Genomic DNA, 21,655 nt, shown 5'->3' on the forward strand with positions numbered 1-21,655 from the left:
GTCATGCGGGTTATAACCAGATTTTCATCGCCGAAGCTGACGTCCACAAGACGGCTTTCCGATGCCCGGGGGCACTTGGTACTTATGAATGGGTCGTCATGCCTTTCGGCCTCAAGAATGCCGGCGCCACATACCAACGAGCCATGAATATGATCTTCCACGACTTAATCGGTACAATCGTCGAAGTTTATATCGATGATGTGGTCGTGAAATCCAAACGTCGTCAAACACATCTGGACGACCTGAGGCAAGCGTTCCTTCGCATGCGCAAGAACAAGCTCAAGATGAACCCGGCCAAGTGTGCTTTCGGTGTTTCGGCCGGTAATTTCCTAGGATTTTTAGTGCACCACCGCGGTATCGAAGTCGACGAAAATAAAGCTCGCGCCATCATTAGCGCCCCACCACCAACGACAAAGAAGCAGCTCCAGTCGTTACTCGGGCAGATAAATTTCCTCCGTCGCTTCATCGCCAATTCGGCGGGTAAGATGAAGGCATTCTCTACGCTCTTGAAACTTAAGGATACCGACAAATTTGAATGGCGCGAAGAACATCAAATGGCATTTACACAAATCAAGGTGGCTCTTTCAACCCCACCCGTGCTCGTTCCACCATGTCGCAACAAACCCTTGAAATTATACATTTCGGCAGCTACTGAATCCATTGGTTGTCTCCTCGCTCAAGACAACAATGGAGGGCGTGAACAAGCGATCTTTTATCTTAGCCGAAATCTGAATTCACCAGAGCTCAATTACTCCCCTGTCGAAAAACTGTGCTTAGCTTTGTTTTTTGCTGCGTCCAAGCTTCGGCATTACATGCTCCCGTCAGTAACGCAGGTCATCGCCCAAACAGACGTAATTCGGTACATGCTCACTCGGCCTATTGTCAAAGGCCGCATCGGGAAATGGACGCTCGCGTTATCCGAGTTCAGTCTTCAGTATGTACCCCAAAAGGCCGTCAAGGGGCAAGCTCTCGCCGATTTCTTGGCCCAACACCCTTCTCCTTATGGTTCTGAGGGAGACAACGTCGATATCGGTTTCATCACCACGCGTGATAGTCATTGGACTATGCATTTTGATGGTTCCAGCACTTCGACCTCGGCGGGTGTGGGAATTGCAATTCAATCGCCTGACCACTGCCGATGATATTTTTCCCTCAAGTTGGATTTCAGCTGCACCAATAATCAGGCCGAATATGAAGCCCTCATTATCGGCCTCCACGTTTTACACGATCTACGGGCCTCCCGCGTTCTCGTCCTCGGTGATTCCGAACTGGTGATTAACCAGATAAACGGCCTGTTTCGTTGCATGAGTTGTACTTTAGCGCCCTATCACATGGTCGCCACCTACCTGGCCGAGTCGTTCGAACGGATCACATTTGAACACATTTCACGCATCCACAACACAGACGCCGACGAACTCGCCCAGATCGCCTCCGGAGCACAACTCAAGGGGGGCAAGCTAGGCCGAATTGCAGTCACAAGTCTGCGCTCATACCCAGCCTTGATTAATCGGCAAACTCTCCAGCGCGCACACGTAATACGCACAAGGGTAATGTCTCTCCCATCCTTACTAGAACGAGGAGATCCCGTGGAAATATGTGCTGTCGAAGTAGAACCAGATGATTGGAGAAGGACGATGTTACGATACCTCGATAACCCCAATGGGAAACATGACCGAAGAACGAAGGTCCACGCCACGAATTACGTGTCGTACCAAAATGAGTTATACCGCAAGGGCGAGGACGGGTTACTACTATTGTGCCTCGGCCCACAAGAGGCCACCCAAGTAATGGCCGAGGTACATGAAGGAATTTGTGGGGCACATCAGTCCGGACGAAAGATGCGTTGGTTGCTCCGACGACACGGTTATTTCTGGCCCAATATATTAAAAGATTGTATCGAATATGCACGGAGATGCGTCCCATGCCAAATTCATGGACCTGTACAGAGAGCCCCGGCCGAATTACTACACTCGGTCACTAAACCTTGGCCGTTCAGGGGTTGGGCAATGGACGTAATTGGCAAAATCACGCCATCATCAGGGGCAGCGAAACACGCGTGGATAATGGTAGCAACTGACTATTTCACCAAGTGGGTCGAGGCAAGGTCATACGCCGAATTAACGGCTAAAGAAGTATGCAACTTCGTAGAAGAGAATATTGTGACCAGATTCGGCGTGCCAGAAACGATCATAACTGATAATGGCACTATATTTACGGCCGATAGGTTTAGGGAATACGCGGCAAGTTTGAATATCCGACTGGAGCAATCTACGCCGTATTACCCACAGGCAAACGGGCAGGCCGAGGCAAGCAATAAAGTGTTGATCGGCATCCTTGAAAAAATGGTAAAAGAGAAACCAGGGTTGTGGCATTTGAAGTTAAATGAAGCATTATGGGCATACCGAACTTCACCCCGGTCGGCTACTGGAACCACTCCCTACGCGTTGACTTATGGACACGACGCTATGTTACCAGTCGAATTGAGTATAAGCTCGTTGCGAGTAATTGAGCAGAATGATTTGTGCAGTATTGAATATAGTCAAGCGATGCGACAAGAGTTAGAAGACTTGGAAGAAAGTCGAATCGACGCGGGTAACTTGTTGATAGCACAAAAGAAAATTGCCGAGCGAGCATATAATCAGCGTGTAAGACAAAAAACGTTCGGCGAGGGAGAGCTGGTTTGGCAAACTGTGTTGCCTGTTGGAATAAAAGACCCCAGATTTGGCAAATGGTCGCCAAATTGGGAAGGGCCATTCATCGTTCACAAAGTCCTCGGCAAGGGGGCATATCATCTAAGAGATCGGACGGGTTCAGTTCACAAATTACCGATTAATGGAAAGTTTTTAAAGAAGTACTATCCAATTACATGGGAAATGCAAGAGTAAGACCATTGTATTGAGAGCAAGACGACCATTGTATAGCAAAACGACCATTGTATTGATAACAGAAAATCATTACAAGTACAAATACAATGATGAACTCCTAAGGGGTCGAGGGGAGGTAAGTCTCAAGGGCAGCTTTCAGCTCCAGCCACTTCGCCTCGCTCAAAATTATCTCAGCCTGCCGCGTTTTCTTGTTGCACTGCAGTTGCTGGATACGTCGTGCGCCGGCAGCGAAGGCCGTCAGCCGAGCCTTGTTAGCCTCAAAATCCTTCTCAAGCTCGGAAGCAGCAGCCGACCTTTGATGTTGAAGGTCAGAAATCTGACGCTGGAGGTCAGAGATCTGGAGATCAAACTCGGTCAGCTTTGCTTTCTTTGCTTTGAAAGCCTCCATCTCTACTCGGCCAGCCTCATGCGCAACCTTGGCCACCTTCAAATCGTCCTCGGCCTGTAGGGCACGCTCAAAGATAAGAAAGTGTTGCCGAGTCCGCTCCAGGAGGTCGGTCAGGAAAGAGATGCCCTCCGGGCTAAGGTGACCACCGCTGGCAAGGTCATTAAGACACTCCCCAACAGAGTCAAGGCCCTTGCTCCGGAGAGCTTGGGAAGCAGTCAGAGATAGGACTTCGTGCAGCTTCACGAAGACTTCGGCGGGCGTGTCTTCTGCCGATTCGGCCGGAGCTGCAGAGGAGCCGACCTCCCCGGTCGTGCTTTGAAGCAGAGCGTCAAGTTCCACTTCCCACGATGGCTGTGCGCATAAAAGGAAAATGTGAGGGAAAGTAAGGCGTGATATGGTGCATAAAGAAAAAGGGGATTGTTTTAGACCTGCTGAGAGGAGACTTCGGCCATGCCCTCTGGGTCATTGCTCGAACCCAGGGAGCTTAATGGCCGAGCCCAGTGCCTTAGACCGCTACGCAATTCACGCGGCCGATGGAGTTTATCTACATTTGATGGCCACGACGGCGGCCAGGAAATATAGACAACGCCCCTCGGCGCGTAAAATTGCCGGTGAAATGAATGTTCAGGCACCTGACATTTAATATCGTTTCAAAAACAATGTCACAAAAACTCAAAACACAAAAGAAACAATACTTACAAAGGCCGAAGAGACTTCCTGTGGAGGAATGGGAGGGTCTTCGTCCTGCGGGTGGATCGGTGACTCAGCCGTGGCCTCAGGATCGACCATGGGTCTCTTGCCAAGTTCCGCCGCAGTAGGACGTGGTCGAGCGGTCACCTCGACTACAGGAGGAGGATGGACAGGAGAGTTGACTGGTCGACGGCGGCGTTGCAGCGGGACTTCGTCACTCTCGCTCTCGACATCCTGAACAAAAAGAGAACAGTTAGCATTACGATCAGAAACCTAAGGAAGCAAGTGAAAACAGAATTATACCTCCAAAACGACCGGTGAAGACAAGGGTGCCTCAGGTGCCGCGACCGACTCCGAAGCTAGAGCGGGTGCGGCGTCTGGATCTGCCGGGGAAACGGCTGGAGGATTCGAGGTTGGGGAGGCCGCGGCTGCCGGCACAGATGGAGAGCCGGCGGGAGCAGGCGTCCCAGCAGTATCACTGGGAACGACATGAATTTCCCGGTCGCCCTTCTTCGCCAATTTCTTGACACGTTTAGAAGGGCGAGGGGTCTCCTCCGCAGGCTCGGCCTCTCGGTGGGGGCGCTTGGAAGGCACCGATCGCTTGGTGACAAGGATTGCCTTCTTGGGCACTAGCTTCTTCGCCTTTGGCACCGCAGCGACTACTTCGACCGCCTTCGACCCACGACCCCCTGGAGCAAAGTAATTAATAACAGGGACGAAAGATAAAACAAAAGGAGGAAAGAAACGGAAATACTACCTTGGGCCGACTCCTTAGGGTGAGTCGAGGATGCTGATCTGGGCCGATCGCCGAAGATTTTCTTTACCAGATCTTCGGCCGGGGCGCCGAAGAAGTCTCCGGTATATTCCTCCCACCAATCCCCGAAGGTGTCAGTTCCGAAAGACTCAGGAACCGTCGGCCGAAGCCGAAATTTCTTGCACTTCTCCTGGAACTCCTGGTCTGACGTCTTGCATTCCCTTTCAGAGGAACCAGTAAGACGTCCCCGACTTAGGAGCGACCGAGAGGCGAGCAGGGGGACTGGACAGCCTTGAAGATAGCCGAGCTGCCGGGCGAGAAAATGAGGGTGATAAACCTCCCAGCTGGCTCGGCGAGCATCGCAACCAAGAGGAAGGTCGCGAGCCAAGACAAACGACCCCCAGCGCTGGCGGATGCCCGCATCCTCAGATTCGGCCCATGCTGCCGTAGGGAGTCTAAGCGAGGATGGGTACTCCTGGCGCCGACACACCAAGAACTCGTCATCCGAGAGGACGTCGAGGCTGAGGAAGTGTTTGAAAACCTCGGCTGCCCGGTGAGGTGGCGCTGGTCGAGAGGCCAGTTGAAGGCCGAGGGCGGCCGTTCGCTGGAAGGCAGGAACCTCCGGTCGAAGGGTGGAGAAGTAGACCTGCAACCAGAGTTGGAACACCCAGAGGGGTCCGTTCTGGTGCGGGTCGATCTTGCCAATGGTCGCCTCGGCCAGGCAGCGGTAGAGGTTGGCAAGGATGGCTGGACTGAGCGCCAGCAAGCGACCATTAGCCAGTGCCTGGGCCACCGGCATATTCTCCACCAGGCATTTATTTGACCTGGTACAACAGATGAATTTGTTGTACCAGTAGAAGAGGAAGGCCTCGTGCTCTCCCTTCCTAAGACCTTCTTCGCCTCGGCCGGCGAAGTGAAGAATGAGCGTGTTATAGTTGAAGAAATTCTTGTGCAGCTTCTGAACTTCTTCCCTTGAGGGCTCCCGGTCGTCCCGGCTTAGCGTCTCGACGGCCCTTTCGTCGAATAGTGCCTTCAGGTCGAGAGGAGAAGGGTATCCGGAAAGGGCAGCGTCAATAGGAAGGCCGGTCGGGGAAGTCCCAAGGATGGCCGAGACGTCAAGGATGGTGGGGCCGAGTGGGCCGAAAGGCAGGATCATGGTGTTGGTGGCCGAACACCATAGACTCAGGGCCGCCATAAGCAGCTCCTTATCCATGGCGACCTCCATGGTCGACAGGATGATGGCATCATAAATACCCAAAGCCTTCCATTCCTTGGAGAAGAATGTGCTCATCCGGTCGACCCAGGCAGCCCAAGCCGCAGTAGTCGACGGCCAGGCTCCCTGAGGCCGCGCCAGAGTCCATTTCGACCAGTCGAACCCCTGCAGCAGGGGTGTTAGGCACTGTTCCTTGAGCAGGTTAGTGACAGACGACGGCACTGTGTCTCTGAAAAGGGGACCCAGAATTTGGTGGGTCGTGGTCATGTCTTCTTCAAATCGTAGCGTCTTGACGGCGCTCCGGTCGACGAAATCTTTGCACTTGTTGATCTCATCAGAGAACTTTGAAATGAAGGAGGCCATTTGTGGAGAAGTGATGTTTCTGGAAAAAGAAGGTATTGCAGAAGAACTGGAAGGTTTGATTTGAACGAACAAGGATGAGGAATTTGAGATTTTAGAATTTCTGAAAGCGTAAAAGGCAAATGGCAGAAATATGGGTATTTATAGGCCTTTCAGGATGAATATCAAACGTCTGGGATTCAAAAGGCACTGGTTCAAATTGGGGGGAAATTTAACCGGGAAAGGCTCAATCATTTCGGATATTTTGGGAAACTGCGAAGAGGGGATCGAGGAGTCGAAAATCCAGGACGCACGATTGCGTGCGACGCCAGTTTTAAGGCATTAATAAGGATGAGACGTTTCAGTTAGCGCACGGTTTCGAGGCCCACGATTGAAAGTTTTAAGAGCGGCGGAGAATCGACACGTGGCCACGCTTTGGGGGCAGCAAGAAAAGTGCAATCATGCTTCATAAATGCACAGGAATAACGGTCATTAAGTTCAAAAAAGCAATAAACGTTTTCGCTTCTTCAAGGTCGAGGCCCGACCAAGAGCTAACAGTCGGCGACCTCAGAAGCGAGGGGGCAATGTTTGGGCCCGAAATATTATTGCTGGGCCGAGCAGCAGGATGTGCTCGGCCCAAGGAGATGATAAATACTATGGGCCGAATAATAAGGCCCGGGCCAGCTGGCAGGGTCGGCCAGATCCCATCAGAGGTAATCCGGATAAATAGAAAGGTCGAGGAAACCTGATGCAATTAGGATTCTCGACCAGCAAGGAATGAAGTCCCGAAAAGAAGGAAAATTCAGAATCCCAGTAGGAGTAGGATTGTTCGAGGAAGAGGCGAATTGGGAAAAGGACTCCCGATCCAAATCGGAGTCAGATTCAAGGAATGGGGGGCTATAAATACAAGAAATCATGCAACAGAAAAGGACCTTCAACTCAGCATACAATTGCCCTGCGCAAAACCTCTCAATCACCTTGAGATTTTTCCTTTTCTTTTTCCTGCCGACACACCTTCAGTTTGGATAAACAGCACTGTGGAAGCAACCGGCGAGCACCTTCAGTTTGGATAAACAGCACTGCTGCCGCAGGATCAGCCGACCAAGAGGCATCTTCAGTTTGGATAAACAGCACTGCGTCGAGGCCGACCGATTATCTATCCAAGTCTCGGTCGAGGAAGGTTTTCGAACCTTTGTTGGCAGAGGTCACCTTACTAAGCTTTCTCGGCATAGTTAGGTGTTACGAATTACATTGCTCGGCGTACTGGTTGCCGAGTGGTTTTATGATTGGATACTCACAGGTGAGTTTCAGGGTTCGGCATTCCGACGGCCGAACTACGTTTACCATCAAGACATATATCACGTTCGAGTACCTGTGCCCATACACCTTGGTCTCGATTCGACGTGCTTATACTCTCACGAATATAATCACAGTGACCGAATCGGGCTCCGACGATTATTGAACTCCGCAGAATTGGCAGCCTTGTCTTCAGGCTGTAGAACTCAGAGACCGAGAGCGTTCCTTCCTCGGTCGCAATCGCAAGATACAGAAGTCAACGACGCGCTCCAAGCGATATCAACAAATTGTACTCCTCGGCCGAGCTCGGCCGACGAGTTGGCACGCCCCGCATTCAACCGAAGGACGTAGTTAGCTTACTAGTTGCTCGGCCTGCGCGCCACGTAGGTCTTGTAATTATTAGGGTCAACATTTGAGCCCTCGGACAAAAAAAAAAAAAAAAAAAAAAAAAAAAAAAATGAGACAACTCTCGGCTGTCTAAGCCGAGGCCAAGAAAATCAAGAAGATGCTAACCATAGCGTTGGCATCCAAAAAAAAAAAAAAAAAAAAAATGGTATTTTCTTAACCATTCGGCCTTTCGGCCGATACTTTAAGAAATGGAAAAAATGGGCCGAGTAAAAGATCGGCGAGGCATTATTGCCGAGTGCTGGTGCTCGACCATAGGGTCATTCGGCCTGCTGGTGCTCGACCATATACACACATACAGAGATGTTGCCGAGGAACATCCCATGCGGCACATTTAGTAGGTCTACGTGATTGACAGCCGTGTGGATCAATTCACACTAGGCTTGTTTAAAGGTTGTTTTACTGAGCTGAGGGACATCCGATGCTCTACCTATATATATATATATAGACACACACACACACACATAAAACAAACCTGTGCCGAGCACCATCTCGTCGAGCTCGGCATGTGTGTTCGTGTATATATATGTTAGTGACTTATAAAAGTGGCTAAACCATATGGGGCCGAGAGAAATGAGCCGAGTTCAAGAAGCATTGGGCGAGAGCCTTCAAAACTTCGACCCTATTTGGTTTTTTCTCGGCTAGTTACTCAAAATCAACACAGCAACAGGTTTCTCTCGGCCTGATAAGTAGGTGTTCGAGGTACTCCTGATTGGCTGGAAAGACTTAATTTCCTTAACCATTCGGCTTATGAGCCGAAGTTCAAGGAAACTGGGGGGCAATGTTTGGACTTGATTTTACACCATCGGCCCAAGCGATCGAGGCCGTTGAGTAAGGATGATTCTTAATCGTCGGATAAGAAAGTTACAATAATTTTGTTGTTATTAGAGGATAATATTATGATTTTTAATCATGATAATTATCTTTTAATAATGAATTATCTTGACACTTTTCTTGTACGAGATAAATGTGACTCAAACTATATCGAAACAAGCAAAATAGTTCAATTTAGTTTGGGATTCTTAGCATTCAACGCGGGATTGAGCATCATGCATTATAAGAGGCTTAGCATGTGGTGGCATCAGTTGGTAACCAAGGTGGAGTCCAACTTGAATGATTAATTACGTGAAGTAAGCCATTGTGATGCATGCATGGGATAATCATTAGCAAACTCAAGGCTGCCAAATGAAGTGAATATTCTATGGATAAAGCTTGATATTCCAAGGTTTGAATGACAATGCTTATCTTTAGCAAAGAAGGAATTGGCATACCAAGCTTTGTTACGTGGTTTTGGCTAAAATGCGTGGTTAGCATCAAAGACGTTGAGTGCCATGACTTTCATTGGATAATCATCATCTCCGCGTAAATTATTATTTGTGGAGGTTGATGGTCACATATGGATTTTGCGCTAAGTTAGTTCTATAAATACCAAGCGGCAGACAATTAAAAAGGAGACCTTCAACTCAGCATACAATTGCCCTGCGCAAAACCTCTCAATCACCTTGAGATTTTTCCTTTTCTTTTTCCTGCCGACACACCTTCAGTTTGGATAAACAGCACTGTGGAAGCAACCGGCGAGCACCTTCAGTTTGGATAAACAGCACTGCTGCCGCAGGATCAGCCGACCAAGAGGCATCTTCAGTTTGGATAAACAGCACTGCGTCGAGGCCGACCGATTATCTATCCAAGTCTCGGTCGAGGAAGGTTTTCGAACCTTTGTTGGCAGAGGTCACCTTACTAAGCTTTCTCGGCATAGTTAGGTGTTACGAATTACATTGCTCGGCGTACTGGTTGCCGAGTGGTTTTATGATTGGATACTCACAGGTGAGTTTCAGGGTTCGGCATTCCGACGGCCGAACTACGTTTACCATCAAGACATATATCACGTTCGAGTACCTGTGCCCATACACCTTGGTCTCGATTCGACGTGCTTATACTCTCACGAATATAATCACAGTGACCGAATCGGGCTCCGACGATTATTGAACTCCGCAGAATTGGCAGCCTTGTCTTCAGGCTGTAGAACTCAGAGACCGAGAGCGTTCCTTCCTCGGTCGCAATCGCAAGATACAGAAGTCAACGACGCGCTCCAAGCGATATCAACAAATTGTACTCCTCGGCCGAGCTCGGCCGACGAGTTGGCACGCCCCGCATTCAACCGAAGGACGTAGTTAGCTTACTAGTTGCTCGGCCTGCGCGCCACGTAGGTCTTGTAATTATTAGGGTCAACAATACCTAAACGCATATCCGTAAGTATGAAACTACTCCTGCGTTTTAATTGTTAAACGTAATACGCTTTAATTGGTAAATATAATAAGTTTGAAGACAGTTAAATACAGACATTTTTAAATAACGGATTGCAAATTTAAATCAATAAAGAAATTAAGTTAAGCAACTTAATCTTTTGAGTGCTCCCCAACTTGATGAAAAATCAAGATACATTCGTCCCAAAATTTACAGTCATAATAATAATAATAATTTAGATTAATTTTATATAAACTAATCACTAAATCACAACCTCCAAACAATTCTTTGGGACTCAAAATCTTTATTCAAAATCAAAAGACCACACTTTTGATAGTCATCGTTTCAACTCATAAGCATCTTGAAAGTAATCCTCCACGTCATCCCAATTACACGACCGGAAATCAAGCGATAAGTCGGAGAAATCCTCATCTTTCAGAAGCGTTTCGGGTACGACACTCATCTCCTCGAAAAATATCGGCGGTTCAAAACAATCATTCAACCAAAACTCCGTATCAAAAACCCCGAAATTTTGTCTCTCCGAAACTTTCCAGTCGATTTCGGGTTCTCGGCCACTGAGAACAGAGGTCGGCGACCGGACGCTGTGGCCGCACTGCGAGATGAGCGGAGACTGAGAAATTGGGTTGCAGTCCTCTTCCGAGATGTCCGGAATGGCAATTTCGGGAGGCTTGAGGAAATTGGTCAAAGCCAGAGGTCCCTTAAACGCAATGGCAGCCTTATCGTAAGCCATACCGGCCTCCTCCGCCGTCTCGAAAGTTCCGAGCCAGACCCGGACCCCACGTTTTGGGTCTCGGATCTCCGCCGCCCATTTCCCCCACGGCCTCTGCCGTACGCCTCGGTATTTCTTCCCGTTGGGCGAAATTTCGTTACTCTCCTCCGCCACTCTGCACCTAGAAGGCTTAGTTGGTTTTGAGACGAGCGCCGGAGAAGGAGACGGGTCTTCGATTCTGACCTCGTTGATGACGCGCTTCACGAGGACCCGGTATTTCCGGCCCGGCTCGGCTTCGGCTTCGTCGCTGGAGGAGTCGGTGGCGTTGTCGTCGGTGACGGAAATCCTTACGATTTGGGGGGCTCCGGCAGTAGACTCCCGGAAGCGGGTGGTGAGCTTTTTGACAAGCTTGTTTTTGACCGTGCGACGCTGCGTGTACTGATTGGCTCGATCCATGGCTGTAGCTTACAGGCTAAACGACAAAATACTGAGATGATGAAATGGTGGGAAGAGGAAGAAGAAGAAGAAGGGAAATTTGGAGGGCAATTGTTAATGGCGGAGGAAAATGAAACTGATGGAGCATTAAGAGAAAGTAAAAGCCTGGAATAAATAAGAGTCTTTAGAGAGAGAATTTAGAGAGAGAGAGTGATGAGGAAGAGCGGAGAGAGAGCAGAGGAGGAGGAGGAGTCAAAATTACCGAGGATCGCGTACTTATAGGAGGATCTTAGCAGTCTCCAACATTTTCGTGTTTTTCCATTAATTATGGTATATTTGTTTGATAAGTATTAAGAATGTTTTTGTCTTACCAGTTCAAATTTAAGATTTGTTTTTGGGGTTATTAAAGTCATGTTGAATTTCCTCCCTAGTACGAAGGTTTTTATTCAGAGACCGGAATCCTCTCCGGATCCTCTTTGTAGGGATCCGAATGATCATTCAATCGTGTTTGTTCATTGTACATCGTGCGATCAGTTTTCGTTAAGTACTATTTATATTTAATTTTAAACAATAATTTTAAAATAATTTTTAACCGCACGATGTATGATGAACGGACACGATTGATTGATCATCTGAATTCCTACAAAGAGGATCCGGAGAGTATCTTATTCCTTCATTCAAAACTCTTTTTCAAATTGCCCAATTTAGGGTTCATTATTTTGGAGTATTTTTTGTTTATAATATTTGAGTAATTTCTTGGATATCGCTGCACATGTTGTAGTGTTACGAATTGAGTGTATAATAATAACATTACATAATTGTGTGATTGTCATACCAAATAATTTGTGTAATACAACGGATACATAAGAATTTGACCAATAAAATCACGTTCAACGTGTGAAAATAACAAATATTTTTTCTTTGGGAGAACTTGAGATTATTTGAATTGATATCTCTTGGTAAGTATTTTGTGCAATCCATAGTTATTTTTGCTTGGGGACCAAGTTTCTAGTATTCTACTTTCCTTCTATTGTATTAATCAAATCAAACGCCTCAATATTTATTTTTATGAATTTTTATATTTATTTTACAATTAATAAATATTTACAAAGTACTTATATAACGATTTATTTTCCACCCACAATAAGTTACAATAAAACGTATTTCGTGTCAGCTAAACATAATACTTCTCAAATCAAGTGAAAATTAAGTGTCGCACAAAATAATAATTTATCTTGCGGCATATTATTAACTGAAAAAAAAAGTCAAATAAATATAATGGGCCTTGTTGGTGCTTGCGCTCCAAGTTACCAGTTCCCAAAAAACAACATATTTGTCTAGTAGCTATCCGATGTCGTCAACCATTACCTTATATATCATTTTTATTTTCTGCCACTCAAATTTTGGATTTTTCTTTTTGGGCTGTTGACTAACCAAAGACCACTATATTTAATGCTGAAATTTATGTATAAGGAATCATAAGGGAAAATTACATAATTCTAGCAAAAATAGGGAACTGTTTTTAGCAGAGGTCTTTAAGGGAAGGATCCCATTTTTTTAAAAATAAGAATATTTTATTTCAACAAACGATATTATTTATACTGAGGAGGAAGAGTTTAGCCTCATAATGGACTTGTAATAATATGGTTCAAATTCGTCTTTGGCGAAAATCGAACCTAAAACCTCTTACTTATAAGTGAAGAGGAATACCACTAGACCGTACTACTAAGTGGCATAAATGAGAATTAGCTGTGAAGTCCACACATCACATCGAACTTCAACTATTCGAGTTGTCTATTTTTCAAGTTGCACCTTATAAATCATCCTTACAAAATATTAGCCAAATCGAAAATATTTGTGACATTTAATTGAGTTCAAAGAAATTGACAACTACTTTGTTCTATAAAAAACAATGAAATTTTCATCGTAATAATTAAATAGGAAAGTAGTTCCGGATTGAATTAATTTTTTTTCAAGAATGATATACCAATCGAGACTTAGAAAATAGACGATTCGGATCGTTGAAGTTCGATTTGGAGTGAGTCTTACAACGAATTACCATTTTCTAAAAAAAAAAAAATAGGGATCCCTTCCGAGTATGGTTATTAGCACTCTAAAAATCTCATCTTACACTCTTCATAAGTATATTTTTAGAAAAACTAATGAAAAATGCTTGAAAACGTTGAGTTTTAACGATAAAGACAAAATAAAGGATAAAGTCAATAATATCATGATTGACTTTTTAGTATAAAAATGTGGTTTTTCGTTAAAGTGAACAGTACCGTGAGCTTTTCATTAAAACTCCCTATTTTTTTCTTTTTAATTATAAAAAAATTTAAAATACAAAATGAGAAATTTTAAACTGCTAAGACCATCTCCAAAAGAGATGTCAAAATGTCCAAATCAGCAATAACAGTAAAAAAAAAAGGCAGCTGCAATGTTTTCCAACCAAAAAGCCAAATTTGATGTGGCATGATATGAAATAACAGCTCTCCCTTTGTTGTCAAATTTGACAGCAGTTTCAAATATTTTTTTAATTAAATTTTAAATGTTATTTTATTAATTGTTTTTATCGGATTTGCAACTCTCCTCTCTCATTAGAACCTGAGAAGCGCCGGCGGTGTTATGACGGTGCTGATTCCGAGGAAGAAAGAGCAGATTTTCTCGACTTATTCAGATAATCAGCTGGGAGTTTTGATTCATGTTTATGAAGGAGAACGGGCGAGGACGAAGGATAATAATTTGTTGGGGAAATTCGAGCTCACCGGAATCCCTCCTGCTCCCAGAGACGTGCCTCAGATCAATGTCTGTTTCGACATTGATGCGAATGGGATATTGAACGTGTCGGCGGAGGATAAGACGGCGGGGGCTGAGCAAGGAGGAGATAGAGAAGATGGTACAGGATGCGGAGAAGTACAGGGCGGAGGACGAGGAGGTGAAGAAGAAGGTGGAAGCAAAGAATGCGTTGGAGAATTATGCGTACAACATGAGGAACACCGTGAGGGATGATAAATTTGCCTGGAAATTGGATCCGGCGGACAAGGAGAAGATCGAGAAGGCGGTGGACGACGCGATTAATTGGCTGGAGGGGAACAGTTGGCGGAAGTTGATGAGTTGGAGGACAAGTTGAAGGAGCTGGAGCCTGGAGGGGCTGTGCAATCCTATTAAAAAAATAAAAAGAAAAGAAAATGGTGTAATAAAATAATATTTAATTTAACATACAAGATAAAGACTAAAATTTTAAAAGATGTTAAAACATCACATAAATTCTCAAATTCAAATTTTATATTTAAAATTTGACATCTCTGAAGGAGATGCTCTAATAACGATTTCCTAAAAGCATGTAAGACAAATTAGGGTGTATCGTGTATCATATCATGGCTTGGGAATTGGTGGCAAGGAAACCGCAAGGACTTTCTCTTCTCTGCTCTCATTTGTTGCTTTCCAACTTGTCACCATTCATCAATTGCTCACATCACCAAAGTTAACTCCCTCCAATTTCCTTCCTCCCTCTAAAGCAACGAGTGGATTGCTAAGAAATTTCCTTCCACTATAAAAGCAAGTGGTGGTCAATGTCTAAGACTAATTAGTGTAAATTATTTTTTTTATTGGTTAAAAGAACATTATTTCTCTCAAATTTGGGTCCAACTTTCATACTGAGCATTAGATACTTGAATTCACGCTGACCACATCATCTAAACCAATTCACGTCATGAAATGCTTGTATTATTCCATACCATGTAGCATGGAATAATATTTCCCTAAAATTCTTTTATATTTCATTAGATAGTATGTACCACTTGAATGAAGAGTTAGATGTGTAACAAAAATCTATGAGTCAAAGATTCACGACAGCCTAGAAAATCTCTTTCTTAGGATAACAATTTAAATAGGCTACACCGCCATATGGCGTCTAATGCCATAACAAGCACATATGAGGAAAAAAACGTACACATATCTTTATATTATTAACATAAAATGTCTACGTGACTGTGTACTTAATGTCATATAAGTTACTATCGTTTTTTCTTATCTAATTTCATGTATTTCCTTTCAATTTAATTTCAAACTTGAAAGTGTGTACATTTGGGGGTTTTGTTATGTCAGATTTGGAGAAAATCCGTCAGAAACACTTCCATTTACATGAAAAGCAGGGGAATGTACAAGTGAAAATGATGTTTTAGCTTGGAAGAAGAAAGCTCTGAGTAAAAAAAGTGTGTTTGTGTTCAGCATGTAGCAGAAACCACAAAGTTATTTCATGCAAAATCTTGGGCTTATCCAGAAGCACTTATTTCAAACCATGTTCAAATTAAGCTTTTTCGGAAGCAATCTTTTCCGAACAAAGAGTGGAAAAGTTGTCGCACCTAGCTACTTCAAGTTTCAAAACATAAATAAAAACTCTCTTTAGAAAAAGGAATTCAATTTTTTTTTTTTTTTAAATAACTTAATAGCTAAGTATCCTGCACTTATGCCAGCTAGAGGAATCCAAATTGACAGGACAGCATATATGTCGTTATATTATCTTTGGGTCTTCGGGTTCGGGTCTAGGGCGTTCCTAAGGTGCCGTCGGAGTTTTAAAGTAACATTCTCAAATCTCTGATCCGCCTCTTTTATGGTTAAGAGTCTTAGGATTATGATGGGATGGTATCGTTTATGGTTAAAAAAAAAATAAAATAAAAATGTCTCATTCCGTTCCACACATAAACATTGCACCAAACAACAGACGTAACAAGAATAAGTTGGTCATTTAATCGTTTGATTCCGTGCTATCTTGCACTTACCAAACGTAGAACAGAACAACCGTTCCGTTCCATCCTGCAAGTACCAAACATAACACAGAACATTCGTTCCGTCCCATCCCGTCCTGTCCCATTCCGTTCCGTCCCATCTGTGTACCAAACGGTACCTATATGGCCTTATGCTAGTGGTACAGTGATGCCGTATACAACTACCGCGAGACTAGCATAGTAGTGCAGGCATTAGGGTTAATGTACCATCATGCATCAAATCCACGCGGGGGAGGTCACAAAATACTTACGTATTCACATATAGACGGTAAATTGAACATTTAACTGCTGATATTTCATAGTTGTTACGATAAATATCCATTAAACCACCTAAAACATCGTCATGACTTGCCAGGGTGAACATGTAGAACCATTCTTCAATGTCTATTACAAAAGTAGAAACCACGCTTCTTTTATACATAACAAGGAATACAAACCGATGTCCTACATGCCCTCGCGACAAAGCATGCTAGCCCATAGCATACTTCTGGGTCCAGCTCCTTGCGGTTGTCTCGTACTTTGACCGGTCTGTCTTGTACATATGAGCAATTTCCGGCACCAAGGGATCATCTGGGTTTGGGTCCGTCAACAGGGAACAGATGGATAGCAATACCTGAAATAGGAAACAAGAACCTTTCCCACCCACTTAAAAAACTGGCAGATATCAAACAGTGAAAAGGGTGCATAGCAACCGTGTATTAACAAATGACAGCCTTCCACAGTGCACCCACTCTCGAAATGTTTCCTGCAACAATGGAGAGCAGAGCCAGTGGCATATGCTCCTTGATGGAAATCCAGATGAGGCGTACATGGTGAAGATTAAAATTAAATAATTTGTGAACAAAGCATTTAATCAGACGCGCTGCCATCTGGACTTCAGCATGGAAAATATGCAATTTGTGGGGTTATTCATGGTAATCACCAACCCACATGTATCTTGGACTGGAAAAATTGAAACATATGACATTATTAAATCATAACGAGTCGCGAAGAGATCAGAACCTTAGATATGGTGAGAGCAGGGCTCCACTGCTCTTTCAAAATGTCAAGGCAGATACTTCCATTGCTGTTGATATTGGGATGAAATACCTTAGTCCTAAAGGCAACCTGCAAAAACAATTTGGTGAAAGAATATTAATAGATTGAGTTTCATCTTCAGCCAAAGCATTGGCAACAATTCAAAACATGATATACTATTGACATTTCCCTGAAAAGGGTCAATTTGAGATCTGATGAGCCCGCCAGGTTCAACCGTATCTTCTCAGGCCATTACCAGCCGAACCCCAAGTCATACACGGAATTGAACATGCTGATGCAATGGGAGGTGGCTAAGACATAGGCCTAAGTGTTTGACTTGAGCCCCTAAGCCATGGCCCATGGCCCTATATATTTAAGGCATCAAGAATGTTTCAACACATACTTTTACTGTTAAGTAGTTTAACAAGACAAATATCATACAAGTCAATGAAAATCCAAGGGAGTAAGAGTTAATTGGACAAAGACTTAATCATCACCACCTACCAAAACAAAAATACAATCCCTTCCCTATCAAAGAGCAACAACTTTGTCGCATGCCAGAATCAAATAGATGGAAAAACTGAAAAGTTCTTGGATGACTAAACTATAACACCGCACGCTAAAACTCCAAACACTATTGAAACACCACCACCTGATCCAGTGGTTATTCTCAATGTCACCATGCCTATGTCCTCGTCCTGTGTTGTCATCCAAATATCACTAGTTTTTATAAAATTTGGTTCCCTAATCTCATAGACAATGAATTGGGGATTTGGAATTCAATTCAATATAGGACAAACTGATTAAAAAAAAAGGGTACTGTCTTAAAATGTTCATACATTTTCAACCTCTTAATTGTAAGTTCCAACCATGGAAGAATCACACTATGCGGTACAATTTCTCTGACACTGACTAAAAAACCATAATATTTATTGGATCTCTTGACAATGCATGAACACACCCCAAACCAAAACCAAGGAGATGGGGAAAAGGGGGCATGGGGAAGAAACAACAGTTGGCAATCATGCCATCGCTATGAAGCTAAATTAACAACTTTAACAAAGAAATTAAATTTCCATACCTTAGGTGGTTTGAATGGATAATCAGGAGGGAAATGAATGGTAACTAGAAAGACACCCCCTGCATAAGGACTATCTGGAGGGCCCATTATCGTTGCTTGCCAATGGAACATGTCCTCAGCAACAGGCCCTGACATCGAACACAAGTAACCTCATAATCGTTTCATAGCAAACCATTTTTAAAATGCATATTACATATAAATTTAACACACAAAGTTCAAGCAACTAAATGCATGCCTTCTTCAGCAACTAGAAACTTGTTACTTCCACAGTTCAGTAAATATTAGAAAGAAAAACAAAACCTGTTGAAAAAAGTGTGTATCTTTGATTGAGTCTCAATCAGGCAACAACTCAATAAAAGATCAATGGTGATCAACCATGACAAATTCGCTACCGGGTGCAAATTCCCTCCCCATAACAGTATTAACTCTAATCATTGACACCACTATTCGCATAGCTCAAGTCAAATTTCAGTTAGCACATTACAATTCTGAACATTCATAAGTTTTCAACTTTGTCTATCACAAGATTTTACATATCCGAAATGTCTTCCAACCCTGTGATGAAAAAAAGATCCTTTATTTCATTGACACAACAAAACTTCCGAATAACTCAAGTCAATTTCGGTTAGCACACTACAACACTTAAAATTCACTAGCTTTCAAAAATTGTTCAATCGCAAAATTGCATTGGAAAAAAACCAAACAAAAAAATGCCTACCAAAGATCCAATATTTCATTGCCTTAATAACACAAACACTGTAGCAGGGTCATGAACATGCAATCCAAAACATAATTTTCACAAAACCCAAAATTCTTTCTGCAAAAAGTAACTTCAGCTACAACAAACACAAAACCAAACAAGCCAATTGCACACAACCAAACAAGCCAATTACACACAACCCATATCGGAAAAAGGCTCAAAATTCACAGATCGAGCTCGAAATCGGCTGAGAACGTTAAAAAATGAAAGTAAAGGGTAAAACCACACAGAAAAAAGGTAAATAAGAAGAGGGGTCGAAGAAGAAGGGGATTATACCTGCGCTGCAAGAGGTCGGGGGGTCCTTCTGGAGATCTTTAAGCTCCTTCAAGATCCGTTTGGAAGCCATGGATGGACCTCGCAGATCGTACGGATCTAAGGAAGGAAGGGGGCGTTGCTTTGACAGAGAGGAGAAGAGAGAGAGAAGAGGAACTTGACAAAGTGTCCAATAATAAGAAGATGATATGCGGGGACGGAATAATAATAATGTATTTTTGTCACTATCTGCCCGATAGATGTGAAAGTAAGGGTGGTTTCGGTTTCAATCCGTTCAATTTTTTTTGTCAAAATCGAAATCAAACCGAAATTTTGATTTGGTTTGGTTTTGTTCGGTTTAATTTTTTTTAGTTTTTATTCGGTTTGATTTAATTTTGGTTTGATTTTTTTCTACTAGATTTCGTTTTGGTTTGGTTTTTTTATAAACCATTTTTCTTTAATTTGAAAATTGGTCTATGCTCTACAACTTCGCTTACAATTTTTTCATTTCATAGAAATTAAAGGAAGAAAAAAAGAAAGAAGATGCAGGGAGGGTCGGGTGGGGAGAAAAGAAAGAAAGAAAACAGAGGGTCGGATGGGGAGAAAAAAATGGAAGAAAGAAGAGGATTGGGTGGGAGAAGAAAAAAGACTTGGATTATGGGTTAATGGTTGGCCTAAAGCAAAAGCTTAAATAAACTTAATTATATTTAATTCAGTTTGGTTTAGTTTTTGAATCATCGAAACCGAAACCAAACCAATAACTTTCGGTTCGGTTCGATTTTCTTACTTCGGTTCGGGTTTTTTCGATTTTGGTTCGGTATTCAGTTCAGGGTTTTTTTTTGTTTTCGATTGTTTCAACCCACCCCTAAGAGAGAGAGAGATTCCAAAGAGGTTCTTGCTTTTGATGAATCTTATTGTATGATTCTAAGCCGTTGATTTTAATGACTGTGTTAGATTGTGGATTTTCAACGGTTGTGGATGGCGTTTGGAGGGTACTTGACCACTTGACCCTGCTTTGAATCTTGGAATGGGTCGGGTCAAGTAGTGAGGATGAGCATCTTCTTAGCCCAAACACAAAGCAGGCTAGAGAGCATCTAATTGATTTTTTGCAGAAATGGTGGGAAACTGATCACCATTTGAAGCATATTTGGTGCTTCGATGATTAAACGGCCTTACTTTTTTAATTGATTTTTTGCAAAAGCGATCTTTATAGAGTAGTTCATAATATGAATAGTTCATATCATGAACACGAAGTTCTATGAATCGGCCACAAATAATTTTGATTAAGAACCCCTACTCATCATTTGAGTAACCAAGTACTATTCTTTCCCTAACCATTGTTGGTGTTAGGCACGTCTCCTTATTCATTCTTCATCTTCTCACTCGTTTTCTTGCTCTTGACTCTCTTGCAACCTCCACAGGTTAGTCATTGTTGCAAGAACTTTCTTTTTAAAAAATCTATGAATTGAGATGAGTAGGGAGGATGGAGGAGGCACATCCGTCAACCTTGTCAATAAATCTTTGATATGGCATAAGTGTGACCCACTTAATTGTTGATAGGGAAGCCGCATCATTGCCAAGTCACTTGTCAAACAGCAATCAGTTACAAGTCTTGTCATATCCATCACCATTATATTTTAAAGATGAATTAGATAGGTACCAGACAAGTTAAGGTTGTGTTAGAAGAGGGATTTAAGAGTTTTATTTATTTTTAGACACTTGTAAGGTCTTCACGTTATTTTTTTTGTTGAAAAATGGGGCTAAAAGCAAGCCCAAACAAACCTATTCAATAATAAATCTAGACCAGGACATCCTAAGTCGATCCTCACGAATAAAACTAACTAGACCAGAAGGAGGAGTATCAAAATAAAAATGACCTAAATCTAAATCAAGACTATAGGTCACTAAATTGTCCGCCATAAAATTCTTTTTTCTGTAGACATGCCGAAGTTCACATTGCCAATATGTTGAAAACAAATCTCGATGGGGCCAACACAAAGGACCTAAGGGATGATTATTGCCAGCAGCTTGCAACACCAAATGAACTGTGACTGCAGATTCTGATTCCACCAATAATTTATCAATTCGCAATCTCCATGCCGATTGTAAGCCTTAAGTAAAGACCCCATAATTCAACATTGAGAATCTCACCTGAGCCCAAATTGGTGCAAAACCCAGAAATCCATTTACCATCAGAATCTCTCAAAACACCACTTGCTCCAATAGAATTATTACTTTCCTTCTTGCAACCATCAACATTAAGCTTAAACCAACGTGAAGGAGGAACTTCCCAATAGAGCAAAGATTCAATCCTATGAGGTTTATCAATCTTGTGAGTATTTGCCTTCAACCATTCATGAAGATAAGTACAAATAGCAA

At 43.2% G+C, this 21,655-nt stretch overlaps 3 protein-coding genes and 1 pseudogene across 3 annotated transcripts; 1 reads left to right on the plus strand and 3 right to left on the minus strand.

The window, feature by feature from the left end:
• Positions 1–3,200: 3,200 nt before the first annotated feature.
• On the minus strand, positions 3,201–7,157 carry LOC148699129 (uncharacterized). Its single transcript, XM_088696897.1, has 3 exons — positions 4,721–7,157; positions 3,973–4,652; positions 3,201–3,624 (listed from the first exon to the last, which is right to left on the minus strand). The coding sequence occupies exons 1-2, from the start codon at positions 6,291–6,293 to the stop codon at positions 4,261–4,263; spliced, it is 1,965 nt and encodes a 654-aa protein (XP_088553023.1). The 5' UTR covers positions 6,294–7,157; the 3' UTR covers positions 3,201–3,624; positions 3,973–4,260.
• A 3,200-nt stretch (positions 7,158–10,357) lies between these two features.
• On the minus strand, positions 10,358–11,750 carry LOC148699130 (ethylene-responsive transcription factor CRF4-like). The gene has a single exon (XM_088696913.1). It carries the CDS (start codon positions 11,398–11,400, stop codon positions 10,552–10,554), a length of 849 nt encoding a protein of 282 aa, XP_088553039.1. The 5' UTR covers positions 11,401–11,750; the 3' UTR covers positions 10,358–10,551.
• LOC148699131 (heat shock 70 kDa protein-like) lies at positions 11,593–14,547 on the plus strand (annotated as a pseudogene).
• A 1,892-nt stretch (positions 14,548–16,439) lies between these two features.
• LOC137720955 (ubiquitin-conjugating enzyme E2-17 kDa) lies at positions 16,440–19,952 on the minus strand. The gene is made up of 4 exons (XM_068460081.2): positions 19,301–19,952; positions 18,265–18,392; positions 17,169–17,273; positions 16,440–16,779 (listed from the first exon to the last, which is right to left on the minus strand). Exons 1-4 carry the CDS (start codon positions 19,368–19,370, stop codon positions 16,636–16,638), a joined length of 447 nt encoding a protein of 148 aa, XP_068316182.1. The 5' UTR covers positions 19,371–19,952; the 3' UTR covers positions 16,440–16,635.
• Between the last annotated feature and the right edge of the window lie 1,703 nt (positions 19,953–21,655).

The sequence above is a fragment of the Pyrus communis genome, chromosome 1 (assembly GCF_041283825.1).
Source record: "Pyrus communis isolate YQ-2024b chromosome 1, ASM4128382v1, whole genome shotgun sequence".
Classification (NCBI taxonomy): Eukaryota; Viridiplantae; Streptophyta; class Magnoliopsida; order Rosales; family Rosaceae; genus Pyrus; species Pyrus communis.